Here is an 18903-nt window from a genome sequence, read left to right as displayed (position 1 = left end):
GTTTTTTCATAAAGCTTTTAAAAATCTTCAGTGATTTTAAAGAACAAGTTAGGCTGCATTTAAGATTTCTTTAAGAATCAAATGCAATTATTCCGAATTACACAAAGAAACATTTTAAAAGCAATAGAAGTTCTGCGTTTAAACATTTTTAGAATTTATAATTAAAATTGTGATTTTTTTTAAGGTGTGTAAACCCTGAAAATATTTTTATTTAAATAAATAAATTAATTAAAATGTTGAGTTCAAGAGAAACTCAATAAACTTCCATGAACTGCGTATAGTCTTTACACAAGTAAAAGACTTAAGAGAGATAATTTTAAAAATTATTAAATAGGAACCAGACGAACCAGAAAAAAAGTCCTTTTGGTAAAAAAAAATCGTGGTTTTTTAAGAGCAAATTCCCTTCGTAATCTTAAAAATTTTATTTTACATTTTCACAGAAATATTGCCTTAAATCGAATATTTTTTGTAAAGGTATAAAAAATTTTAGATGATCAAAATAATTTCACAAAAAGTTCATTTTTTGTTAGTTAAAAATTAAGATGAGTTGAAAAATTCCTTGACGGGTATTCGACTCAAGACATGATTGAGAATATCTTGCCAGATTTGTCCAAATGTCTTCATGGCTGATGGCTTAATGTCCTCAAAGACGAGCTTCCAGTTTTCGTTTAAAAATTGCTTTGCATACTGCTCCAGCTCGGGATTCCCATTGAAAAGATTCTCAAACTCCATGTACATTCGTGAAATGTTGATGTTTAACTTTAGCTTTTCCGCTGATGCATAAACCTCACCGTCCTTGATTACTTTCTTCAGTCTAAACTTCATTCTTCCCACAAGATTATCTGCGGAGACAATAAAAATTTAATTATTATTTTCTACTCGGTGAGAATCAATTCTGAAGCTTTTTTTATTACTTAGCGTAACATTGGATGTGCCTGATCCTTGAATTGGGAGAAGAAGGAGGTTCCCATTGATCGTATAGGGTCCGATGAGGGTGAATTTTGGAGCTTTCACAGACATTTCCGCAATTGTTCCATCGAAATTTTCAGGCCACCCACTGAAAGCACAAAGAATTTTCTTTTTAAACATAAAAAGTATTTTTTACACAACTTTACGTCATGGAAAATTTCTCACCGTGCATCAAGAATCTTGGAGTCACGATATCCAATAAAATCAAAGTCTCTGAATTGCAGTACAAAGTTAATGGCGCCTCTTCCTTCCTGCACCAATGTGGCATTTTTGATCTTAAGAGGATCAAGGTGTGGCAGTTCAATTTCTTTCTTTCCATCCCAGAAATTATCAATGAAGGACTGTAGCAGTTTTATAATACATTTTGAGTCACCATAGTCACATTTTTCCAAACTAAAAGCTGCAAAAATCGTCAGTTATTCACTTTATTGTTTTATTTTAAAATCACTTTCAATGACTGATCTTCCCACTTTGAGAGCAATCTGGGGAATGTGGGAGCTTTTGAAATGCCTCAATGCATATTCCCAGCAACAAAGTGGGGAATAGGTTTATGTTAATAAATAATAATAAACTGCTCGATATACGTATAAAATCGTCATAAAAATTCCTTACGTTTTTAAATCAATCAGAATTCTCGTGATGTATGATCTAACTTATAGCCTAGACTAGACTAACGTGTTTATCTTATTTACTTCAATTAATTTGCAATAGAATATTGTAAAACAAGGTGTAAAATAATTATCTAATCATAAATGTTAAGACATTTTGATTTGATTTTTTATTAACTAGTGAGTTTTATTAATTACAAACTTTGGATGAATTTTGCATGAGTTTTAACTTTATAACGTGTTCACATCGCGAATTTTATTTATTTCTTTATTTCTGGGTGTTTTTTTTTTCTAAATTCTTGACTTGTTAGAATTTTCAGACTTACGTTCTAAGCCATGAGGGAATTTTTTACATAAGTTTTTTTGATTGTAAAAAAAACTTAGGTAAATCAAAACTTAAATAAAAATCAATTTAGAAGTCGAAAATAATGCAAAAGTCAATCATAACGCGTCCAGTTATTAGAGTTGGTATACCACAACGCGGATGGGTCAGTCTATGCGTTGTAATTTAATTTGTGAGTAATATTAGTAGGCAAAGTCGATTTTTTGTAAAATTTACCAATTTGACAGTATAAAATGCTTATATCTTAAGTTCTGTTAGACCTACAGAAATTTCTTGACTAGTTCTGGAAAGGTATTGAAATAAGCTATAATCTACATATATTTCGATACATTTCAAGGTCACCTCCAGAACACAAAATGGCGGATTTATGTTCTACCAAAACATTTTTTTGCACTTTTCGTCCCGAAAGAATGATTCTAGAGGTTTCTGATGTTCTAGAAAGTTGTAGAGTTTTGCAAAACCTTTAATTTGATACTAAGTTGAGTCAAATCGGACAAGCGGTTCAAGAGATATGGCTCTTAGAACTTTTCAAATTCAAGAATTTTTCAAATGACTATATCTTCTAAACGGCGACATAGAATTTTTTCATTTTCGGACTGATGAAAGATATTGAGTCATGCTACAACATATCAAAATTTAAAGGAAAACGATAACAGATGTTGGGAGATATTGCCCCTTAAAGTTAGGCAATTTTTGTTTTTGATTTTAGCGCCTCTTGCGGATGTTTTTGAAACTTGAAATGTTCTAGAGAGTTGTAGGGCTTCTCAATACCTTTCATTTGATACCAAGATGGTCAAAATCGATCAAGCCGTTCTCGAGTTATATCGAAAAAACACTTTTTGCTTTAGACCGCCATATTTGCTAAACGGCTTGACCGATTTTCAAGTATGAGTTATCGATGAAAACGTCTCACTGAGCACTAAAACATACTAAAATTTCAGACCTCTAACTATAAGGGAAGTGGTTGACGGTAGTTCAAAATGGCGGACGGCGGCCATCTTGGATTTCAAAAATGCGAAAAAAAGAAAATTTACACCCACATTTCTATAGAAAACTTCAAACCGGAAGTCTCTATCTTTTACCGTTCTCGACTTATAAGGCAAAGTTTGGGCCACCGGACGGCAGGCCGGCCGGATCAAAAATTTTCCACCACCATTTTCGTAATGTGGGATGTCTAAAACGTGCTCATACCAAGTTTGAGCCCGATCCGAGGTGGTCGGTTTTTCCGACGATTACAATACTTGGTATGCCACGATTGTGGTATACCAACTAATACAGACAACTATTGAGGGTAGATAGGACTTCTTATCATAATTTTTTCAGGTGCTTCCGATTAATAACTTGGGAGAAATAACCATTTGAAAATTCCAAACTGTCACAAATAGCCCCGCTGTCCCCTATTCTTCTTCAAATCATGCACATCTTCAAATTTTAAATAAAATAAATGGAATTTTTGAATTAAATAAATAAATTATTTACACGAGATTTATTGATTTTTAATGATATTCTTCTTCAATTGTTCTCCTTCCCCTGAGTCTCCTCCTTTTTTTGCCGCACGGTTGCTGAATTCCTTGTGGATCCTTATAGCTTCGCGCAAATTTTAGATGGAGAAAAAAGAAAAGACGGCAAAAAGGAGATGACTCAGGGGAAGGAGAACAATTGAAGAAGAATATCATTAAAAATCAATAAATCTCGTGTAAATAATTTATTTATTTAATTCAAAAATTCCATTTATTTTATTTTATTTTATTTAAAATTTGAAGATGTGCATGGCGTAAACCTTCTTCTTTATCTCTTTACGCAAGACGACCTTGGCTGTAAAGAAAAAAAAGAAAATTAGCAAGAAAATTTGAAGTATTTTCTTTTACATACATCTCTCCGTGAGATGAGCTTTATCCAGCTCCTCCTGGAGCACATCCAGGAGGTCCTCAACCTTCTTGTATTCACTCTGGAACGCCTCCTTTTCTCCTCTCATTCTCGTGATTTTATCGTCGATTTCCTTGTCCATCTTATCCATTTCTTTGGAATTTCTTTTCAAAATATTCTGGAGATGATTTTGCTTTATTTTCCTTGTTTCCACTGACTGACTAGATTTGAAATCTGGAATATTAGGAATTGATTTCAGCAATATTGTCAAAATTCGATATTCGATATTCGAAAATATTGCTGACATCAATTCCTAATATTTTAAATTTCAAATCTAGTCAGTTAGTGGAAATAAGGCAAAGAAAGAAAAAGCATCTCTCGATTTTATTTAAAAAAAAACCCAAAAAATGGATAAGATGGACAAGGAAATCGACGATAAAATCAAGAGAATGACAAGAGAAAAGGAGCTTCTCATGGAGGAAATGCGTAAAGCGCGAAAAAGCTTGGAGCAGCTGCGAGGAATAATTGACACTTGCAAAATTAATGAAAAGAGTAAGAAAAAAATCACTTTAAACCCTTTAGAAATTAGAAATTCTTATTTTTTTTAAATTATTTTCAGAAAAGAAGACTCTAAAGCGAGAAATTAAATCCAAAATTTATGCCAGCAAAATTTTTAAAAAATATTATAGAATGAAGAAATAATTTGAGAAAAAAATAAATAAATAAAAAAGAATTTTAAAATTTAAATGAAAATTATCTCGAATAGTTAGAAGCACATAAAAGTTGAAAAGAATTTTCTAGAAATATTGCCATTTATCACGGTGCGGAAAATGAGGGGAATGTGAAGAAGTAGTGAAAAAAATTAGAGTTTCCGTCAACTTCATGGCAAATTTCTCAAGAAAAAATTTATATAAATAAGTCGATCCGGATGATGAGATAGGGATTAATCGAAAGCTAATTATTAAATCTAGTTTAGTTCGATTGCAAGTGAAATTTTGTAAATTAATCTCTTCGTCAGATCGGTATCGACGGATGTTTTACGAAAAGTACTGATTTCTCGGGGTTGGGTATTTAACATCGTTTATTCATCTTCTCTTCTCTATATAATAAAGAAAGGTCTCTCTAAAATTTCGTTCCTGTTCATCTATGCATTTCTACACCGTTGGTCCGATTGTGATGAAATTTGGTACAGAGACTACTGATACCAGGCGGTTTTCGCCAACGACATTCATTTTCCCCCCAGAGCCCCCCTTCACATAGCCCCCAAATGAAATTCATGCTTTTTTGACTACTTTTTGAATTCGGCGTCATAAATGTGAGAAATTCACTTCTTCCCTTTACATTTTTTTTATATTGATAAGTGCATTCTTCACAACAATTTTTCTCTTTCTAAAATTTGCGCGAAGCGCAACAAATCCCCGCGAAGTATTTTTTTTAATAATTTTTTTTGAATCAAAATTAAAAAAAAAGAGGCTAGTGCCTTATTGAAATCCTTGCGGCGAACTTCCACCTCTAAAAATAAAAAAATAATAATTTAGCAAAATAAAACAATTAAATTTTCTTTCTTATCTCATTTCTTTCTCCAGCATCCGTATCTCCTTTTCATAGTCTTTCTTCTTCTTCATCATCGTCTCCCACATCTAGTAGACCTTATCCTTCAGGTCAAATAAACTTCTTGCCTTCCATGGATTCCTCACATTTTTTTCGTTTTCTCATTTTTTTGAAATTTTCATTTAGATCGCAGTAACCATTGAGTACGTCTCAATAAATTTTTGACATTTAAGTGAGTAGCAAGTTTTGTGCAAGAAGGAAAAGATTCGAGTGAGCAAAAGGACAAGAAAAAAAATTTCAAAAACTTGAGAAAAGGAAAAATCTGAGGGAATCCATGGACAGCAAGGAGTTCTTTGATCTTAAGGATCAGGCCTACAAGACGTGGGACACGATGATGAAGATGAAGGGGGGCTATGAAACGGAGATACGAATGCTCGAGAGAGCAATGGCGGAGAGAATTCAACAGCTTAGAGACGAAGGAATTGATCCGAGAGGTAGGATAGGAAATTTAAATTATTTTATTTTGCTAAATTATTATTTTTTTTTATTTTTAGAGTTGGAAGTACGCCGCAAGGATTACAATAAAACACTTGGATTTTTGAAGAATTTTAATTAAAAAAAAAACAATGAATAAATGATTAGTTGTTTTAAATGTATTCCTTTGATTTTTTTATTTTATAAGAGGATGAGAGTCCAGTTAGTTGGTGTTCCACTTCGTGGCTAACACCAAGTATTTCTTTTGAGAAATTCAGCGTTCTTATGCATAAAAATGCATATATCTCAAGTTCTATTAGACCTACAGAAATTTCTTGACTAGTTCTGGAAAGGTATTGAAATAAGCTATAATCTGACATATATTTCGATACATTTCAAGGTCACCTCCAGAACACAAAATGGCGGATTTATGTTCTACCAAAACCGTTTTTTGCACTTTTCGTCCTGAAAGAATGATTCTAGAGCTTTCTGATGTTCTAGAAAGATGTAGATAATTGCAAAACCTTTAATTTGATACTAAGTTGAGTCAAATTGGACAAGCGGTTCAAGAGATATGGTGCTTAGAACTTTTCAAATTCAAGAATTTTTCAAATGGCTATATCTTTTAAACGGCGACATAGATTTTCTTCATTTTCGGACTGGTGAAAGATATTGAGTCAGGCTACAATATATCAAAATTTAAAAGATTTGCCTAATGGGGATTTGGAGATATTGCCCCTTAAAGTTAGGCAATTTTTGTTTTTGTTTTTAACGCCTCTTGCAGCCATTTTTGGAACTTGAAATGTTTTAGACAGTTGTAGGGCTTCTCAATACCTTTCATTTGATACCAAGATGATCAAAATCGGTTAAGTTGTTCTCGAGTTATATCGAAAAAACAGTTTTTGCTTTAGGCCGCCATATTTGCTAAACCGCTTGACCGATTTTCAAGTATGAATTATTGATGAAAACATCTCACTGAACTCTACAACATACTAAAATTTCAGACCTCTAGCTATAAGGGAAGGGGTTGACGATATTTCAAAATGGCGGATGGCGGCCATCTTGAATTTTGAAAATGCAAAAAAATGAAATTTTACACCAACATTTCTATAGAAAACTTCAAACCCGAAGTCTCTATCTGTTACTGTTCTCGAGCTATAAGGCAAAGTTTGGACCACCGGAAGGCCGGCCGGAAGGCCGGCCGGCAGGCCGGCAGGCCGGCCGGATCAAAAATTTTCCACCACCATTTTCGTAATGTGGGATGTCTAAAACGTGTTCATACCAAGTTTGAGCCCGATCTGAGGTGGTCGGTTTTTCCGATGATTACAATACTTGGTATGCCACGATTGTGGTATACCAACTAATTATGTTTTCCATACTGAAAATTATTTCGAAAAAAGAAGTCACATCCGTTAGTCAAATGAAAAGTTCGCAAAAATTGGATGAATAATTTATTCATTAAATGACAATAAAAAACAATAAAATCGTTACTTTAATTGTACTTTGCTTTAAAATATCACCCGATTTTTAAATATTTTCAATTTTTATATCCTTAAATCCTTCAATTTTATACATCAATGAAGAAATTTTTGTATGGAATTTTCGTTGTGATTTGATTAAAAATATCTTCCCAAATTTTTCCAAATGCTTTATAAGCTGATTCCTTAATTGAATTAAATAAATCCTTCCAGTTTGCATTTATATATTCAACAGCAACATCGGCAATAAGTTTATACGATGGATCAGATACGTTATGCTTCACAATCATTCGATCAAATTTAACAGCTAATCGCATTTTTTCCACCTGTTTGTTGTTTTTTACAGAAGAAAATAACAATAATTAAGATCAAAACTTGATTTTTCTAGAATTTACAATACTACCTTTGCAAATATATCTCCATTTTTCTCAATTTTCCTGCTTATAAACCTCAGTCGTGTATTTACATTCACTGAAATGGAAATTAATGCGTGAGAAATGAGAATACAATTTACTATATATAGACAAGAAACTTACAGAATGTTACTGTACTAAAGCCAGCTATCATCATTGGGGTGCCGATGAAAGTTCCATTGACTACATAGTTTCCGGATAAAATGAATTTTGGCGTGTAGAGATATATCTCATTATCTACTCCATCAAAGTCCTTGGGAAATCCTCTAAAAATTGCATTAAAATCATTTTTATAAACTTCTATCCTGAGTTTAATTTCTTAAATTCTCTGCTAAAATTTCGAGCTAAGAAAATAATTTAAATAATTTTGCAATGAAAAATATAGCAAAAAAAATAAAATTTTCATCCCAAAAGTTCATGAATTTACTAAAATTTTAAATTAATTGAACATACTTGAATTTTTTGGTTGTACTATTTCTAAATCCATAGTAATTAGCATTCTTAAAGACACACTGTACATCCAAAGGTCCACCAAGTTGAGTTTTAAACACTAATTCTTCAATAAAAATTGGATCAAGTGGTGATATGTTGTATTCTTCATTCCCATCGGCTAACTCTCTTATTAATGAATCATACATTTTCACGAGACATTCTGAATTTCCGTACGGGCATTGTACGATGGAGAGAGCTGCAAAAGCCACCAAAAAACCATTCAGAGCTTTGAGATCTTTTCTTTAATTCTAAAATTAAATTTTTCTCACAATTTCCATTTTGTATTAGAGGAATTATCAAGATAATCACTGCTAATGGAGAAATTAAATATTTAATCATTTTCACTGCCTTTTAATACGAACTTCCACACAATTTAATGTTAACTTCCAGAAGGATATGAACAAACTGAACGTGAAAGTGCGAATTAAAACACTTTTATATTGAATGCAAACACCTTAATCGGCATTCTTTGTTATTGTAGTAGAATCACTTGAGAATCTGCATAAATCAGTTCTCTCGGCTGTAGTATAAAGATTAATTAACTTGCAATTTAGTATATGTATAGATAGTTTACCTTATCTATCACTTTTATTGACACAGATAAATACAGAAACGCAGCGAGAAAATTTCTGTCTCTGAAACATATAATTTCATGCTTTTGCATAAATTAAATATTTTATGTTTGTGTTGTTTCAGACTCAATTTAAAGACTATTAAGAATTAAAACTATTTTTTCTCTCATGAAAACATATGTATTTTGTTTTATTTTAATTCACTTATGTTCTTTTAAAGGGATAGTTTAAGGAGTTTGTGAAAGTTTGTGGAGTTTTTAATGGCTCAATCAACAAAAAGCAAAGTCTGACTAAAGTTTCACACTTGGCATACAGAGGGTTAAAAAACATTTTTAAAAATCCTTTAAAAGGATCCAAGAAATATAAAAAGAGTGGGTATGGCAGATACCTGGGTTACATAATAAATCAAGATCAGAGAATTTTTAAGAGTAATGTCCCAGTCCAAGATAAAATCATAAATTCAAGAACAAACTAATTGCAAATACTTAACTTATTAGCAACTATCAAACTTGCTTTCCTTAATACATCACAATTCGCGTAAAAGTAATAATTCAAAATGTTTAAGAGATAACGATGATGATATCATAATTTACATATTTAACATTGAGCGTCTCCAGGGGGTAACTTAGTCATGATTTGACTGCACCGCGAGTGGCAAGAGTGGCAAATTACACTAGAGAAATTGCAAAAGAGTGGCAGAGTGGCTAAAAAGAGTGGCAAAGTGGCAAAAGTGGCACAATGAGTGGCAGAGTGGCAAAAAAAAAGTGTCAGAGTGGCAAAAAAAATGACAAAGTGGCATTATTATACAATACAAACTACATATTTATTGAATATGATTAAATGGATAAAAGAGGTTTCGTGAAGTAGCAATTGCAATCAAAAGATCATTAAAATTTTATTATTTACTTACATACATATTCATACATAAATGAATCATTTTCATACAATATTTCGGGCGCCGAATTCAAAAATTCGCAAAAAATACATGAGTTTTATATGGTGGCTACCTGAAGGGAGGCTTTGGAGGGGGAATGAATACGGCCACTCGAAACCGCCTGTTATAAGGAGCCTCATCGCGATCGGTCAAACGGTGTAGATTTGTATAAAAAAGAAGGAACGACGATTACCAACAAACAGACCTTTCTTTAAAAAAAAATTCTTTGTAATTAAATTTTGTTTTATTTCTTGTATAAATTAATAAAGTCAATCATAACGCGTCCAGTTATAAGAGTTGGTACACCACAACGTGGAGGGATCAGTCTATGTATTGTAATTGTTTTGCAAGAACAAAATTTTAGTTAGCAAACTTTTATTGATTAATAGTCAACCCGAACCCCAATCACGTGTGAGCAAACTTCATTTTAAGCTATAAAAGGAAGGCGTATTTTAATATATGAAGGATGAATAATAAGGTATATCTACACGGATATTTTATTAACGGGATTTTTTATTATAAAAATTTTTCGGAGTACCGTATTATTCATCCCCCTACTAATATACGCCCCCCTTTTATAGCTTAAAATGGATGTTTGCTCACACGTAATTGGGGGCTCGGGTTGACTAGTTAATTAATATAGGTATTATTTGTTGAATTAAAAATACGATTACGTGGAAGTAAGACAGGAGAATAAAGAAAGAGAGAGAAAAAATATATAATTTAATTCAATATTAATTTAATATAAGTCCACAAGGAAAGTTTCTAGAGGTTTCTGATGTTATAGAAAGTTGCAAAGAATTGCAAAACCTTTAATTTGATACCAAGACGAGCAAAATCGGTCAAGTGGTTTAAGAGATATGGCTCTTAGAACATTTGAGAATACTTGAATTTTTCAGATGGCTAAATCTTCTAAACGACGAAATTAGGTTTTGGCGAAATTTTTTGAAATTTCATTTATCCAAATGCATTTTTTTGATAAAGTAACTAATGCTAAACACGAATCTAATCTGAATTTTCCAAAAAAAATTCCAATTTTTCCCGGTAGAATATTGATAGTAAAAAGTATCACTTGGGGCAAAATAGTGAATTTTGTGTGTTTTTTTTTAAATAACTTCATTTTCATTTAAATTTTTTCCTTATTAGTATAATTATTGCTATATAGACGTGTAATGATGTTTGATCACACTATTACCAATTTTTATAAACTAAAAAAATAAAAAAGAAAATTTCCTTAAAACGTTTTTTGCTTTTTTTTTTTATTATAAAAAAGTTTAAATTGATACACAAGTCTCTCATTCTCAATTATGTATGTTATAGTGCCTTGCTGAAATAAATTTCATTAAATTAAGATTAGCGAACAAAAAACGCAATTCACCATTTTACCCCAGGATTGGGGCAAAATCGTGAAAGTGTAAGGATTTGAAAAATGGACTGAAAATACATTTTCCCTTTGAGATAGAGAAAAATCGTCTGAGACAAAGTTGTAGTAGCCCGTAAAATGTCCTATAAGTTAGTCCTCATGGGAAAACTCTAATATTTTCACTGAACTCAGGAAAAATTATCTCCCAAAAATTCACCATTTTACCCCAGGTTCTCCTGTTAACAAAAACTTTATGAATGTTTTTTTAAGTACATAATATAAATAATTTTTATACCTTTTTTCTTTCAATTTTCAAAAATTTCAAAAAATATAAGAAAAATAAAATTTTAATGGTCAACAAAGGAATCACAGGAGATATTGCAGGCTTATCCTTATTGTTTTTTTTGCTGACATTTGCAAGGTCATGCTTTCATTTTTTCTTGAGCAATTAAATCGAATTTTTTCTTTAGAGGCACTGAATTCTTAGTATCAAAACATTCCTATATCATTATGTAAAAGACATAAACTATGCGAATTTTTCAGTTAATATTATTGAAAAAATAATGTTTTGATAATTTGCAGCGGGAGTCAAATTATTGTAATATGACTGTAATATGACTGTAATATGACCGGTGGCTTATTACTCTCATAGTAAAAATCCGGTAATTTTTCGCAGTCCCTGTTAAAATTACCGAGTCAAATTACAGTCAGATTACGGTAATATTTTAAAGTACAAATGACTCATGCAAAAATCTATAGTTATTTTACAGTAATATGACAGTAATATTCCTCAGTCATGGCGACATTACATATGACCGTCATATTACCGTCATATTACCGTATTATTACCAATTTAGTCATATTTTGCGAATTGTGTGTTCAAATACTCGAATGAATAAAAAAAAGTGGCAGAGTGGCAAAAAAGAGTGTCAGAGTGGCAAAAGTGGCAAAAAAGTGGCAAAAATGACTTAAAAAGTGGCAGAGTGGCAAACAAGTGCACCGCGAGTGGCAGAGTTGGATACCCCCTGAGCGTCTCTTTTATACAATGTAAATTATTTATTTTTAAATTTTATTGCATGTTAATGATCCGGAAAATTCTCACGATCATTTGTCTTTTAAAAATTCATTCTGAGAATTTTTTCTCAAATGGAAATTTGGCGAATTATCTTGCTGTTAATCGTCCAAATGGAATCATGAATAGTTTGCTGTATGAACCAAAGTTTTCTGACCAATAAAAAACGATCTATTTAGAAAAAAAACCTTTCATTGATTCTATGATCAACGATATAAAAAAAATATAGTGATCTATCGAATTTATCTGGAAAACTTCTGGAAAAAAAATGAAACAAGAAAACCTGACAATTTATGCAGGTAGTTAACAGCAAGTTAGCTAAAAATTAAATTTTTTTTTAATGTTCTCTGCCAGGTGGAATTTCTCATAACGAAATATACAGCACATGATAACATAATAGGTCTGAAACTTTCCAGCTGGACTTCATCATTTCTGTAATTAACCCTTTAACGTCCAACGTGAAACATAAAAACATTGAAACATGCGCTCTTTTATCGCGATTTTTATTCTATGAATTTTTTAGAGGACTTTTCTCACTCAGAACGTCTTCTTTGACCCCTTATGCGTGAATTTGATGCATTTGTAACATGAAAAAACAATTACATTCATAAGTATAATTGAAAAAATAAAATGTTTCACGTTTGGGTCAGCGTATGACCCAAAAAACCTTAAAGGGTTAAGAACGATAAAGAAAAAATTAAAAACAGGAAATAAAACATAAAAACGAATTTTTATTAAAAAAAATATAGTTGAATTTTAATTTTATATTTTTAAATGTAAAATACAACATTCTATCCAAGGTCTTTTCAAACTCCTTTTTTATTATTCCACACTCCAAAACCAAAAATATAAACTTTTCTTTATAATTATTTGATATCAAAACTTTGGATTGTTTGATGATCTTTGCATTTTTCTAGATTATCTAGATTGTCCCACCAATTCTGAAGATAGTTTCTTAATATAATATTAAACCAGGGAGACAAAGGAGCGTCCAGAGCTAAAATATCTCTAAAAAAAAAACAAGAAAAATCAATAATGAATTTGGATAAAAAAAAATATTTTTTTACCTATAAAAATTCTCTCTCTTTATATAGCGAAGTTCCCCTATCTCCGATGGATTTGGATTAAGATCTACATCCTTCTGCAGAATAAACATATAGGCAAGCTCATGTTCCCCCCAAACACCATTTCCAGAATCATGATAGATAAACCGCATTAGATAAGTTAAATCTTCAAGCTGAATTTGATTTAATGGTATTCCTAGTTCTTGATTTAGCTTCCTTCGAGCAGCTTTTCGAATACCCAATTGATCCTTTTCTTCCCTTTCCTCCTCGATATTGTATAAGGGATGAGAACAGCATGTATTTGTAAATAAATTAGGGTATGTGATCTATATAAAGGAATATATAAATTAACGAATCATAATTTTTTTTTAAATGTGACTCTTTTCTTAATTAACCTTATGCTTGGAGCGACGATGAAGGAGTAAGTCCCCTTGCGAATTAAATAAGTAGACACTGAAAGCCCTGTGCAATTTCACTCTTCCATTGGCATCCACAAGATGAGAATCTTTTTTGCTAGCTGATCCAATCACTTTATCATTTGGATCCACGAGAATGCAGGTTTCGTTCATGAGAGCTAACTCTTGCATCTGTCTTTCATTACTTACAGAATTAGCTTGATTGCTGTAGTTTCGGACAGTATTTGATAGATTTCTTAAACCACGTCTAAGCATTTTCATATATATCAGCACTTTTCACTTTAAAATCCTTTAAAATTCATAAAAATGATACCACACTCGATCAAGAAAATTCAGAAACTTCTGCGAGAGAGTTTACCCTTGCTCTTTTATATTCATCTTGACTACTATACATACAACCATCAGGTACTATACATACAGTAAAGTACGACGTAAAACTTTCATGATAAAGTTTTATGTACCTATGTAAATATATTTTAAGATATAAATGCAAAGTATATATAAGATAGCTGCATGCATATGGTTAAGATAAATGAAAAAGGCTATGTGCTGGTAAGTTTCACTTACGGGCTGTAATTCCTCTTTCAATGGTAGTCTAAATGTGAAAATGTGACTACATTTGGCAAAATTTAGGTGTTGTAATTTCAAAGTTTGGGGGTGCAAATTTTGATTCTAAACAATTATGTAGAGTTTGTTAAGATATTTCTGCAACCCAGGCAATGGCACTGGGCTGGAATTGCCGGTTTCTTGTGGCCCGGTTGCCGTTATCGTTTAGGATCGGCTAAGGTTTTATTTCTGTGCAAGCGTGTGTGATTGTTTTCCGCACGCACTGATTTGCCAGATCCTGTCCACCTAACTTGGCTCGCCATTTGACGGCCCGCTTTGTCTGAGGCCTCCCAAGCCGTTTTGTTCCATCCCTTCCCCCTTATTAAAGTAATATCACAGTTTGATATCACAGATCGTTTCCTTATCACTGGTCCGGTTTTAAAATCTTATAAAAGGTTTAAATAGGGACAGCACAAATAAGTTAAATAAAATTACCCTTAAAAAGTCAGGGTAAACATTAAACATTAACTCACAGTGCACATTGTATAGACACAGTTGACTAACGATATGAGGGGAGGTGTGGCTACGGAGGAGGGCATTTGGGATTATGGATCCCCTGGCCCTGACCGACCATCGTAGTCCATAAATTGGTGGTAAATCTCTATGGACCTACGGATGGCGGTCATGGAGACTTTAGTGGCAAATTTTTTTGTGCCTATTCTGAGCCTGTTTAGGCCCTCTAAAGTCTCCTTTGGGATTGCCCCTCGGGTACCTACCACTATCGGCACCACGCGCCCAGATGTTGCGCTATAGCGCTCTTGGGCTAGGGGAATAAGGGGCGTATATTTTTCGCATTTATCCCTTACCCCTTCGGCGAGGCCACCCATATCCTCATGGCGGACTGTCACGTCGACCAAGAGGACCCCTTCCCGGTTCTTTACCACCAGGTCGGGTTTAAGGTAGCCGCCTTCGGGGAGGGAAAATGTTGGCTCTTTAGTGAGCACTGCCCCCGGATCCTTTCTCGTCACTTCCTCGATGACAAGATCTAGGATCTTGTTATGACGGTGGATCCTCGTGGCTTTGGTGTGGGTGCACTGACCCATAATGTGACCCAGGGTCTCCGGAAGTGCTCCACAATGTCTGCAAGTCACGTCTGTGTGGCCGAAGTACTTCTTGGTTGTGACCTTAGTGGACAGCGTATTGGTGCGAGCCCTTAGTGCTGAGATGTATCGGCATGGTTTGAGCAGTGTTGGCCGATACAGCCATTGATTTGCCTCCTGGGAGTCCAGGAAGGCGTGTACTGCTCTTCCGTGAGCTTCGCTGGCTGCCCAATTATCCAATTGCTGCTTTCTTTCACGAACTTTGTACTCTTCGAGTACCTGCGGAGACTCTATCGGCCATTGCAGTCTGGCGGATTTGGCCACTCTCTCCATTCGTCCAAGGAGTCCGGAGACCAGCGATAGGTGTTTTATAATTGGGTCCTCTGATTGGAGAAATTTGAGGCCTAATTTTAGTGCGGTCGACACTACTAGTGTCTCAAGCCTCGGCACCGCTAGTCCTCCATCTTTATTCCTTGTGTAGAGGAATCCTGTCGTGATTGAGTCAGGCAAATGGAGAATTCTTTTGATTGATACCCTTATAGATCTGTCCAAGAGCCTGATCTTCTTTATTGAGGGAGTGATCACGGTTAGCTGGCACAGAAAGTGGGGTATCAAATACCTGCAGATGAGCTGAACCTTTTGATGGGGTTTTAGTGGAAGCCGGCTTGTTCCATCCAGGCTTTTAAGAAGTTCATTCTGCAGATGTTCGGCACCAATGCCGCTCCAGGGTGAAACTCCAACTCCAAGATAGCGAAGAGAGTCTTCAGGCTCTGCATATGGTACTGGGTGCCCACTCTTTAAACACAAAAGCGGATTATCTATGTACCATGCACGCTGGTGCGGCACAATGCTGAAGGCTGTGCATTTCGATGGTGATAGCTTCATCCCGAGAGCATGAAGGTATTCCTCGGTGCACTTTAACAGCTGCTCCGCCCCGCGCTTGTTTCTAGCCAGAAGGACGATATCGTCAGCGAAGCCTAAGCTGCTGAGTTGACATCCTTCGGTGAAACTAAAGCCTTCGCAACCCTCCAGTCTCCTGAGAAGTGGGTCCAACACAGCATTGAATACGAAAGGTGAAAGGGGATCGCCCTGTTTAACTCCCCGCTTCAGCTGAATTTCTATCTGTTCTCCCTTATGTGTGATCGTAGTGGCTGCGTCCGCATACGATCCCTCCACGAGTCTAATGAAAGCTTCCGGAAGCCCCATTGTTTGTAGTGCTGGTCTAACTGCCTCATGCGGGACCGTGTCAAATGCCTTAGACACGTCGAGCTGCACGAGTGTTAAACCGTCGGTCTTCCTTGCTACCCACAGAACATCGCGGAGAATTTGGATGTTGTTGAAGCATCCGGGTTCAGACACAAAACCTTTCTGACGTGGGTTAAAGGTTGTGCACCCTCGAGCTTTCTTGTCAATTATTCCCCAGAAAAGGCGAGATAATATCGAGCTAATGGTAATTGGTCTATAATTCTCAGCCTTACATGGATCCTTACCATCTTTAAGGATCAGGGTGGTTCTGTTCCGTTTCCATTCTTGGGGAAGCTCGCCTGAGGTCATTACCAAGTTAAACCACCAACGAATTACTTCTTGTTCCACCTCCCCACGAAGGTGGCGTCTCCGTATTCCGTCCAATCCGGGAGCGCTACCGAAACCGATTTGTTAAAAATCGGTCAAGCTGATTTTGAGTTGACCGGAAAACTCTATCTTACCGCTCTCTTGCAATTAAGACTTATACCACGGTCATACCACCGTTGTCGAGAACAACAATTCGCGCTTATACCAAGTTTGAGCCCGATCAGACAACATTGTATTTTACGTGGAACACAAAAGCTGTGCTTTTCTCTTCGTCGAAAGAATCACAGCTAAAAGCTTTTAAAAAATATATTTTTTATGAGACACCATCTTGAAATACTTACAATGATATAATTTGTACATATAGTAAACATTATGTGCCATTATATTCCTTATTTTTAAATCTTCATTTTTGAGAATGAAAAGGTTTTAAAGGTAGGTTAATTAATTAGTTCCAGAGTCTCTAGATTATAAACTCTAAAACAAAATTTTATTAGAACATTTCAATCTTTTTTTTTTCGGAAAAAGTTTTTTTTACAAAAAAGTTTGTATTCTATTGAGGCAAAAGGTCAATAGAATTCTAACCTGATCGGAATCAAGTCCGTATTGCACGATGTAGAGATAAAATTTTATCTTGAATATTTAGAGCTTAAAGTAGGTTCTAGGAAAAAAAATCGTAGAAAATCATGTTGACTGAAGATAAAAAAAATGACGGTAGTATACTTAGAGAAAACTTATAATTAAGATGGTTTGATTGCGATTGAGTTATAGTATGCAGTGTTGGAGGGCACGGTTTACGACGCAGTTTCTCAAACACAATGTTGTCTGCGACATTTCGAAGGTTTTATTCCTTCCTCATCAGGCAGATAATTGAATGGGAGCACTTTGTCAACAAAATTATAAAACTCAGCACAGTGTGGACAAGCCAACGTTTAATAAGGCGCATTTGAAAAGACTATTATAATATTTATTAAAAAAAACTATTTATTCCCGCACACCTGTTTTTTCTTTATTTATTTTCTCTTATATTTTTAGCAACATCGTAAAAAACACTTTAGTTTTTCATTTTTAATTTAGTATGATCTGCTAAATGATGAATTGTATGAGGATCCTTGAACTTTTCCAGATTATCCAAATTGTCCCACCAAAACTTTAGTTGATTCTTGAAAATAAGATGAAACCAAGGGGTCAAGGGAACAGGCAATGCTAAAATATCTCTGAAATATATTAAACACAAAAATATTAAAATTCATATAAAAGACGGTAAATCATAACTATGGCTATATACCTACCTCTGAAAATTTTCGCGCTTTATGTAGCGAACTTCAGCAATTTCCGATGGATTTGGATTAAGATCAAAATCTTTCTGAAGAATAAGCATATGTATTATCTCATGTTCGCCCCAATCACCATTTCCAGAATCATGATAGTGCATCCGCATTAAATAGGTCAAATCGGCAAGTTGAATTTGATCCATCGGGATTCCCAGTTCTTGATTTAATTTCCTACGAGCTGCTCTTCGAACTCCCAATACATCTTTTTCTTCCCTTTCCCCCTCGATGTCGTACAAAGGGTGAGAACAGCACGTGTTTGTAAACAAATTAGGGTATGTTATCTGTGTATAAAATGTTAAATTTTAAAAAATGCATGAATGGAAAGGGAAAAGAGCACCACCTTATGCTTAGATCTGCGTTGGATTAACATATCGCCATTCGTATTGAACAAATACACACTAAAACTCCTGTGCAGCTTAACGTGTCCATTCTCATCCACACGGTGGCAATCTGCCTTACTGGCTGATCCAATCACTTTATCATTGATATCCACAAGAATACAATTTTCATCCAAGAGAGCTAGCTCCTGCATCCGGCGTTCATTGCATACAGCATTAACTTGATTCACCTGATTACTATAATTGCGAATTACAAATGAAATATTTTTCAAAGTTCTTTTAAACATTTCTTTTTCTTTTTTTTTAATAATTTTCTAGTGATATATTAAGGTACTCTTCAACACTGTAATACGAAGAATGAATCTAACACTCTTTTGGTCATGCTTTTATATTTTAGAGAG

General features: G+C 34.2%; 2 protein-coding genes across 2 annotated transcripts; both read right to left on the bottom strand.

Annotated features, from left to right (window-relative positions):
* Positions 1 to 407: 407 nt before the first annotated feature.
* On the bottom strand, positions 408 to 8584 carry LOC129788972 (uncharacterized). Its single transcript, XM_055825559.1, has 9 exons — positions 8464 to 8584; positions 8156 to 8390; positions 7826 to 7968; positions 7693 to 7760; positions 7390 to 7615; positions 3793 to 3939; positions 1135 to 1378; positions 915 to 1057; positions 408 to 842 (listed from the first exon to the last, which is right to left on the bottom strand). Exons 1-9 carry the CDS (start codon positions 8531 to 8533, stop codon positions 538 to 540), a joined length of 1581 nt encoding a protein of 526 aa, XP_055681534.1. The 5' UTR covers positions 8534 to 8584; the 3' UTR covers positions 408 to 537.
* Positions 8585 to 17884: 9300 nt separating this feature from the next.
* Positions 17885 to 18884, bottom strand: LOC129788854 (isopentenyl-diphosphate Delta-isomerase 1-like). The gene is made up of 4 exons (XM_055825287.1): positions 18871 to 18884; positions 18505 to 18739; positions 18123 to 18445; positions 17885 to 18047 (listed from the first exon to the last, which is right to left on the bottom strand). Exons 1-4 carry the CDS (start codon positions 18882 to 18884, stop codon positions 17885 to 17887), a joined length of 735 nt encoding a protein of 244 aa, XP_055681262.1.
* Positions 18885 to 18903: the final 19 nt, after the last annotated feature.

Source organism: Lutzomyia longipalpis, chromosome 1 (assembly GCF_024334085.1).
Source record: "Lutzomyia longipalpis isolate SR_M1_2022 chromosome 1, ASM2433408v1".
Lineage (NCBI taxonomy): Eukaryota > Metazoa > Arthropoda > Insecta > Diptera > Psychodidae > Lutzomyia > Lutzomyia longipalpis.
Note: the sequence above shows the minus strand (reverse complement) of the source record. Positions and strands in the feature narration are given on the sequence as shown.

Excerpts from the sequence above, each read along its gene's own strand:
- LOC129788972 (XM_055825559.1), bottom strand. The coding sequence starts at position 8,533 with ATGATTAAATATTTAATTTCTCCATTAGCAGTGATTATCTTGATAATT. Across the intron at positions 7,761-7,825 it reads CTTTAGTACAGTAACATTCT|TGAATGTAAATACACGACTG; the intron begins GTAAGTTTCTTG and ends TTTCCATTTCAG. Across the intron at positions 843-914 it reads CACATCCAATGTTACGCTAA|ATAATCTTGTGGGAAGAATG; the intron begins GTAATAAAAAAA and ends TTGTCTCCGCAG.
- LOC129788854 (XM_055825287.1), bottom strand. Across the intron at positions 18,446-18,504 it reads AACGCAGATCTAAGCATAAG|ATAACATACCCTAATTTGTT; the intron begins GTGGTGCTCTTT and ends TTTTATACACAG. Across the intron at positions 18,048-18,122 it reads AAGCGCGAAAATTTTCAGAG|AGATATTTTAGCATTGCCTG; the intron begins GTAGGTATATAG and ends AATATATTTCAG.